The sequence below is a fragment of the Corvus brachyrhynchos genome, unplaced genomic scaffold (genome assembly GCF_000691975.1).
Source record: "Corvus brachyrhynchos isolate BGI_N302 unplaced genomic scaffold, ASM69197v1 scaffold44, whole genome shotgun sequence".
Taxonomy (NCBI): domain Eukaryota; kingdom Metazoa; phylum Chordata; class Aves; order Passeriformes; family Corvidae; genus Corvus; species Corvus brachyrhynchos.
In genome coordinates this window covers 1,235,024-1,244,241 of record NW_008238359.1, presented here as the reverse complement: position 1 = coordinate 1,244,241, position 9,218 = coordinate 1,235,024, and the positions used below count along the sequence as shown (strand labels likewise).

The following is a 9,218-nucleotide window of genomic DNA, read 5'->3' as shown; positions in this document are numbered from 1 at the left end:
GGAAAGAGGTTTAGGAAATTCTGTCTCACCTTGCATTGAGGTGGTGCAAGAACGTGTGCACAACCAGTTATCACAGGTTAGCTGAAGTGGGGTGCCTGGGAAAATTGCTGAGGTTTGGCTGTGTAGCTGAGACTCCACCTGGGCAGCTCTTCTAAGAATGGCCATAGACACCACACTAGTGCAGGTCAGTGCCAATTGGCCCCAGCCCAAAATCTTTGTTTCAAATGTTCATGAGCTGAAAAAGAAGAACATGAGTGGAGGCTTGGATCCAGGTGCTTTTTTTGTAGGGCTCCTACGAACATGGATGACAACTTCCTCCCAGTGCTGAGCAGTGAAGAACTGAAATCAGAATCTTAATAATGCTCAGGTTTTGAGCTGTTGGATCATTTTTTTGCCAGCACATGAATAGGACCAGACACTGAAGGGACCAAGTGCTCCTCACCCTGCAGTACTTCTTGACAATGGACTTGAAATAAACTGATAGCAGCACTGGCAAAAAAGATGAAGTCAGAACATGAGACTGGCAAAACCATCTTTTCCAGTTTCAGGCTACCAAGCCATTGGGGTAAGAGGTGGGAGGAGGGGAGATACACCTAACAGATGCTGTTTGCTCCATCCCACTGAGATGTGCTTCATCTTTTCTTCCTACTCCTGATGAGGATGAAATGCATGCAGTTTGAGCCTCAGGAGAGAAAAGAAGGTGCAGAAGATAGGAAATATGGTGAGGATCAACATAGTCAGTGAAAAGGAATGAAAGTTTAAAAAGAAAAATTGGAGGGGAAGTGTTATAGGAGCAAATGGCAGACAGTGGGAAGTATAGATTTTATTTGTCTCTTTTACCCCTGTGGATGCAGATTAAAGGCCAAATCCTGCAAGATACATGGTCATCGGGGACTGACCTCTCACCCACTGACTTCAGTGAAAACTGGCTGGCTAGCTTGGACAGGAGTTAGATGAGGACTTTCCTAAGATGCTTTCTACCAGAAGGAGTGGAGGGGGCTCTACACTTGTTGAGATTTGGCTGAAAGTGTGTGAAGAAACCTGGCATCTGCCTTAGGCTGTGAAGCACCTGCTGCTTTTTCGCTCTGGATTTTTTTTATCCTTCTGGCTTCTCCTCTTCCACAAACCAAATAAAAAAGGCTTCCTTCTCATGACTTGGAGCTAAGCCCAACTTTAGGCATATTTTAGCTCAAAATGAGCAATTCTACGATGTCTTTGCAGGAAAAAAATAACGTCAGGAAGAAGGCAGGAAATTTCTTTCTTTCTCCCTAATATTTTTAGCTGGGGGAGATTTAAGTGAATTGGAGGGGGGAAAAAATGGTGTTCAGGTCTTACTAGTCAATTTACTTGGGATCTTTGGGAAAGATGTATTATAGGAAGGACTGTGGAGCAATCTGACTACATCTAGAGCTTGGATGAGCACTTATACTTCTATGACACATTTTTGTGTGGTCTCCAAAATTCAGATGATGCAAAAGAGATTCACGACAGACTAGTGCCACACTTCTCCAAAACAGACCTGCCACTTCATTCACCTCAAATTTCACATGAGACATATGGATTTTAATATTTTTTACTTTTTATGTTTCTTTAATATCTGAAAAGCTTTGTGTCATGGAATCTGGATTCTGCTTCTCCACAAAAATTAAGATTCAACAGATATTTTCTTTATTTATTTCCTTTCTGATCTTTCTACAAACATCATATGGCCCAGACACCCAAATACACTCATGACAAGAGTTTTCCTCCAGTAAATTAAATGGTGCCTAAACCTTTCACATTCCACTTCCTCACACTGCTGTATGTTGTCTTTATTAACAAAATATAGCTTGATATTTATGCAAGGATGCTCATGTTCCTGTTCCTGATCTTCTTTATGAACACACACTCCAAATATTGGTCTGGACACAGACTCAATCCTAGCTGCAATTAAACAGACTTGCACCTGGAAGATGGATTTGATTTTGACATTTGGTTTTTTCTCTACCTGCTGCTGAGAACTGGCCTGAAAAAGTATGACCTTCACTGCATCTCAAAGCTTTTTTCTCTCTCAAGAGCTGGAACTGCAGAATTTGTCTTTTCCATGTTGTGTCACTTGTGTTTTGTTGGAGCAGTTTCAAAAGGTGCTCTCCCCATGCAAGAAGAAGGGAACTGTTACCTTAGGAAAAGGATAAACATGTAAACATGGATAGTAAAAGCAGGAAGAGTTTGAAGATTTACATCAGAAATGTTTCAGTTGTTAAACGACCCATTTTGGATAAAGGTGCATTACTAAACTAAGCTGTGGCTAAAGGAAGACGTGATCAAATATCTGAGGGTGTGACCATGAAGGAGAGACAGGTTTTATGATATATGATCCTTACATATTTTTCCACCTCCTTGCTTTGGCACCCACACTGCCAACAGAGTGAAACATTTTCAAGTACCATTTACTCTTGCAAGCTGAGTTTGAAAAATCTGATACAGAGATGAAAGTGAGAAAACTAAACATCAGAAGAAAAATGAATAAATGGTGCTTGATTGCAATGGAAAAAGGACAAAACTCCTTCACTTGGGACTATTAAAAAGAGTCCAGGAGAAAGGTACAAAAAGGAGAATATTTAGTATGTAGCATACAGAGATAAAACTCTACTGTTGTAAGTCAGAGATGTCTTTAAAATGAAAAGAGTGCTGTTAGCTGCAAATGAGTGTTAGGACTGTTGCTCTAGCTGTCTGAGTGGTCAGAGAAAGTAGTGTGATCAGTGTTTCAGGAGGAGGTTCTGCCTGGATGTTGAATGTTATTTTCCTTATATATCATGCAAAAATGTTTTCCATTTGTCATGTGATGACCCCTTTTCTCTCTTTTTCTGGCAGGCAAACTCACAGGCATTTTGCCACAACAAAGACCTCCACCAAATCCCTCATGAGCTCCATCCCAATGTAAACAAAATAGATCTGTCTGGAAATCTGATTCAAAGCATCCCTGAAATGCCATTATCATTTTACACTTCCCTCCAGTGTCTGGATTTAAGCTCCAACCAGATAAGCTTCATCACATCTGGAGTATTTGCACACATGACGAGTTTGCTGGAAATAAATTTAGCCAATAATAACCTATATGAGCTTGCTCAGAATGGGACAGAGGGGATTGGCCTTTTACCCAAGGTGGAAATAATGGACTTGTCCCACAACAATCTCTACAATGGGATGGCTGAGTATTTCATTAAGCAAGCTCCAACACTGCGGTACCTTTCCTTGGCAGACAACAGTCTTGTAATGATATCACACAAGATGTTTCAGGGATCTCCCAGTCTTATGGAGATAGATCTTCAGAGAAATATCATAATGGACATAGAAGAAGGTGCTTTTGAGACTCTAGTGAACCTTTCCAAACTCAATCTCTCCACAAATTCAATTACTTGCATCTCTGATTTCAATCTCAAGCAGTTGGAGATACTTGACCTTAGCAGGAACAGCATTGAGACTTTCCGTATCACAAAGTCAGATGACGAATACAGCTTAAGATGTCTGGATCTTAGTGAAAACAAATTGCTTCACTTCCCAGTCTTCCCTCAGGTAAATAAGCTGGTAACTCTGAATTTATCAAATAATTTAATCCAACTCACTGCTGAATCCCCTTATAATAAAATGGACTACAGGGATAACGAATGGCTAGATGCTTCTTTTCATCTTCTTGATCAGAAGCGAAGTAGAAATATAAGCTCTCTTTACTTGTCCCAGCTTGTATATTTAGACTTAAGTTATAATGACATCAAATCCATTCCAGATGGGTTCTTTGAGTCAATGTTGTCCCTTCAGACCCTTAATATCAGCAAAAACTGTCTTCAGGCGTTTGCAGTAAGGTATGACAGTGCATTGATCTCCCTAACTGTCCTTGACTTGAGCTACAATGCTTTGCAGAACCTTCTCCTTGATGCTGGTGCTTTGCCAAATTTGAAGGAGTTTCATATTCAAAACAACAACCTTCAGACCCTGCAATTCGACATCTTTTCTAGTCTTCCTAGACTCAGACTGCTTAATCTACAGAGCAATAATATCAGCCTTTGCCACACGTACTCTAAGCAAAGACTTGCTGCAGAGAGAAGTGGCTGCGTGTCATTTGTCAATTCTCCTACTCTTCAGTACTTGTACCTAGCTGACAACATGCTGAACATCCTACCAGGACACACCTTCTACAAGACTCCTCTGGTTGTCTTGGATCTCTCCATGAATCCTGGACTGAAAATAGAACTTAAAGCACTATCAGGACTGGAAAAGTCTCTGGAATACTTGCATTTACATGGTAATAGCCTGATAGAGTTAAATATTGACTTGCCTTGTTTTAGTCACCTTAAACATTTAAACCTCTCTGAAAATCAGCTGAACTGGCTGCCTAAGTGGGGTAGTGACTCTCCACTAGAAGTTCTAGACCTACGGAACAATAGGTTCAGTACATTAGAGGACAGCAATATTTTAGCATTAGAAAATTCACTTAAAAACTTGTATCTCTCTGGGAACCCACTCAACTGCTGTGGAAACATCTGGCTTTCATCAATCATCCAGAACAAGAATGTCCAGATCCCCAACGTGGAGCGCTTAACGTGCCAGTACATTCAGAACTTTGGGTATCGGGAAGAAATGCACATTGGGAACATTAGACCAGAAGACTGTGAAAAAGAGGATCTGAAGAAAATCAACCTCCTCATTATATTAACATTTGTATTCGTTTTATCTGTGCTCATCATTGGTGTGGGTTCATTTCTTTGCTTCCGCAGGCAAAACTTTAGCCATCAGTTTAAAGCATAGGAACACAAAATGCCTTGAAAACTGAAGAAATCAGGTGCTACCCTGGCACTGTGTAGAAATGAAGGATAAAATTCTCATCTTTGAGTTTTAACTGTGGATTTTAAGATGGTTTTGAAGTGCCCCTGAACTGCACCACTGGTAGTGGTCTGGGTTGCAGGCACTGGAAGGAGAATTTGCTCCATTTTGTACTTGCTTCATTCACATGCAGATCTGCTTAAAAGACTACACAGTGTTAGAAGAAGCCACTGTAAAGTGCTGCTGTTGTTTTGAGAGATGTGTAATTCAAACCAGCTCAGAAGAAAACCAGCTCTAAGGTCTTGAGACCCGAGACTTTTCACTAAGCTCAGATGATGACATCAAGCAATTAGGAAATCCCTTCCCAAAGTTATGTGCCTCCACAAGATGTTTTGATTTGGTCTGAGCTTTGCTTTTCCCTAGCTGGTTAGGTCCTAACCCTTCTTAAACTGAAATCATAAAAAGATATAGCAGAGTGGGTCAAAACACAACCTTCACTCAGTGTAGCTGGTTGAAATTCCCCTTGAGTTCCAAAACAATGAGAATTTAGCTTAAAAAAAAAAAAAAAAACAAAAAACAAAACCAAACCAAAACAAACAAACAAAAAAAACAAACAAGAAAAAAAAAACCTAAAACCAAAAAAAACCACAAATGGAAATTATAATTAGTGTTCATTGTGCTCCTGACTACTATTTAGAAAATCCACAGCTGACTATGGAGACCAAAGGGCATGTGGTAGGAAGCTCTTTGGATACCTCCTTTTATGTGTTAGGTTGTTGCTCCAGTCACTGGGGCAAGACATGAAAGGTAGATGAGGTCAATTAGCTCTGGCACTTGGTACCCACGAGGGATGTAAAAGAAATCTCAAGCATGAAACAACTGCTGATGTTACCCAGATCTGCTCAGAAGGTCACAGGTCCACAGTTTAACTAAAAGAGGAAAAATTTGCCTCTCATGTGCAATACTATTTAACTGGATACAATGTGAAGAAATTAATCTCTGGGGTGAATACTTTTCAGAAGAAAAATCTTGGAGAATGAATTTCAACCAGCCAGCATTGGACTGAAATGCTTACGTTTCTAAGGAGAATGGTGGGAAATTCACAGCATACAGTTGCATTTCAGTGCAAAAGAATAATATATCTATTTTTAAAGGTCATTGAAGGTTAGGCTGCAGAAAGATACCATTGTATCATTATACACAGGGAACCTAGCCCTGTGCTATTATTTAGATCAGGTGTTCACTGTGTCACCCTAAAAAGATATTATAGTCTAGAGGATAGGCTGTAAGAAAAGTCATGTAGATCCTCATTTTGTGATGGGTTTAACATGGCTAGCATGCTGAAAGTTGACACTGACAGATACTTTGTTCTGTACCCTGACAGAAAATTCACCCTTTTGAAGTGAAGAAAAGCTCACCAAGAGTGTGAGCCTGACCTGCTGAGGGGGTTCAATGGCTTCAAAAGGAACTATATCAGGTCTTCTGTTAATGCCAGAAACTGTGCACTAAGGCATATAAGAGAAATAGAGGTCAAACCAAAACCCGTCCAGGTAAATAACTCAGAGTCAAATTGCTGCTTCATTTCTGTTTCTTCAAGCTAGTGAATGTAAAAATTAACACACTACAAAAAGGTGTACAATTCTTTTTTAAAAGCAGCTATGAAAGAAACTGGCTGGTGGATTTCACTGTGGAATTTTGTAAAATAAAAAACATCTTTGGATTCTGTAAAAAGCACAGGGTCGTGAATACATTAAAGCACCAGTTTGAAATGCTCCACAGATGAAAAGAAAAGCTTTCCCATTTTTCTATGGTGTTCAGACTCCACCTTAGACCTCTACCTTCAGTCCTGAAGACAGGACAGCTGCTCCTTAGAGTGCAACCACTGGAGACCAGGGACATCTACTGAAGAGGTAGGCAAAAATTTGGAATAGGTTCTTCAGAGAACTTGCGGATGTCCCATCCCTGGAAGTGTCCAGGGCCAGGTTAGATGGTGCTTTGAGCAACCTGGTCTAGCGGAAGGTGTCCCTGCCCATGGAAATGGGGTTGGAAATAAATGATCTTCCAAGTCCTTTCCAACCCAAACCATTCTGTGATTAAATGATTCTACAAATTTGTACAAACCATCAGCAGCAATGGGGCCTGATCTAAGACCTACAAAAGCCCATGCTTGAGTCCATCATCGGCTCAAGTCTTTATTCAAGTAGGGAAATAAAGTCTAGTGTTCTGTCTCTAGTCTCTAGTCTAGTAGATTGTGCAAGCAGCAGTCCCAGGAACTAGCTGGAAGTCCAATGTTGAAGTCACTGAGCTTTTCCCTTGGTGTGAAGGCAAGCTGAGTTGTGTGTCCAGACACAGGTTAATTTGCCACACTCTGAATTTATGGCTTTTGTGTGAAGCATGTCAATCTCCTTCTCAGAGCCAGTATTAACTTGACTAGCATGGCTGGAATTAGTTAATAACCTGATGACAGAGTCAAACCCATTTAATTAATACTTTTCACACTGCTTTTGTTTGGCTCTCCCAAAAGGAAGTGCTTGTTATTACTAAACATCTGGGACTAATTAGGTTTCCATTGACTTCCCTGAGAGCAGAAAGTTTTCTCAAGAATAAGCCTCAGGAGTAAAATGCAACATGGCTTGTTTGGATTTTTCTGTTAACAGCATAATCAACCAAGAAGTGACACGACCCTGCTCCTCTAAGTAGCCAACTCTGTTATTCTGGATGGGGTGAGGAGCAAGAGGGAAAAAAAAAAAACACAACATGAATAAAAGAGCAGAGAGGAAAAACAGGGAGAATTGTGAGCCCTGCATTATATTATTCATCACAAAATAGGGGTGTGTAGCTGACAGGCCCAGCTCTCACCTCTCGTCTGTTACTGTGTCTGCAAGAAGCCCAAATGCCAAAGTACCTGATCCTGTATCAAACATGGACCTTACTCACACATTACACATCTTCCCACCTGTCAGCCCCATTTTCCTAATAGGTTGGTGTCATGGTTTAATGAAGAAGAAAATTAACCCTGTCCCAGCTGACACCAGGATAGTAGGCATGATACAGGCTGTTTTGACTGGAATTTTGCAAGCAAGAATTTACGCCCTCATTCACTGCTTTTTCATAAAGTCTTTGCAAGAGACTTTGTTGATGCAACGAAAGCTCATATTGCTAAGCCAGGAATATCATCCTTGGATTCTGGGATATGTAATAAAGCATTTGGGACTCACGCAGCCAATGCAATGTTTTGGGGTTTCTTTAATTGCTTCATGCAACAAGTGCCTTCCTGTCTGCAGGTGTTTGCATGGTATAGGACAGTAGAAACCTAGAATCGCAGAATGGTCAAGGACCTTAAAGACCATCTAGTTCCAGCCCTCCTGCCATGGACAGGGACACCTTCCACTATACCAGATTGCTCAGAGCCCCATCCAACCTGGTCTTGAACACTTCACAGGGATGGGGCAACCTGTTCCAGTGTTTCACCACCCTCTGTGTAAGGAATTTCTTCACAACATCTAGTCTAAACATGCCTGGCACCAGGTAGATATAGGTACTGGAAACAGTAGAAACACTAGAAAAACTAGAAACAGAGAGAGGCCCTAAAAGTTCATCAAGTCATGACTCATGTTAGCCATCCGTGGAAAATCAAGTCTCAGTTTCCAGAAGCACTGGCTTCTTTTCTAGCAAAGAGAAGACAGTACCCTAACAGAGTACTGGGGTCTCTGGCTACAGACATCCCTACAGGGACTCTACTCAGTCCTAAACTAGCCACAGTAGGTTAGTATACAACACAGTAAATGCCTCCTAATATTTTGGGGGCCCGAAGCATTTGTTTTCCTATTCCTATCTAATCCCCATGTCATTCAGTACCCTCTTACTTTCCTGGGGAGAAAAAAACTGACACAACCACTTGGATCCCCTGTATCTCCAGGAGAAAGAAAACCATGCAAGGTATCCTCTGGCCATATTATTTTCCATAAACAGTTACATATTCTGTTTGTGCACACATGTGCAAAGGCATAGACACACACGGGCTAGTTCAAGAAATAGATCATTTCGGGATTAGCTTTGTTTAACCTAAATTAGAACAGCCTGTGCTAAATGATCATCTGTAATAACAAACAGCCTGTGGTGCTGCTGCCTGTGGATTCCTATTTCATGCCTGTCCATGTGAAACATTTTGATCAAGATTTTCAAAAGTGATCACTGATTCATTTCAGATGCCTAAGTTTGCAGCCTGCGTCTTGCCAACCCTGAAACAAGTCACATTTTCCAGAAAACTGGGTCCATTTCCTCTCAAAACCAAGGCTCTGCGGTATGTCTTATACAAGCCCCAGGAAAAAATGAGGTCGTCCAGATGTACATATAATTATTTCACTTAGAGATTTCTAATGATAGTTTCTGCTCTGCCAGAGTTGTTTGGAGCATCT

At 40.9% G+C, this 9,218-nt stretch overlaps 1 protein-coding gene across 1 annotated transcript in view; it reads left to right on the top strand.

The window, feature by feature from the left end:
- Positions 1 to 8,021, top strand: part of LOC103616682 (leucine-rich repeat-containing protein 32) — a 13,819-nt gene extending 5,798 nt beyond the window's left edge. Inside the window, exon 3 of the mRNA XM_008634897.2 lies at positions 2,854 to 8,021. Coding sequence (XP_008633119.1) covers positions 2,854 to 4,785 — 1,932 coding nt within the window. The 3' untranslated portion in view covers positions 4,786 to 8,021. The remainder of the gene's footprint in view (positions 1 to 2,853) is intronic.
- The last annotated feature ends 1,197 nt before the right edge of the window (positions 8,022 to 9,218 follow it).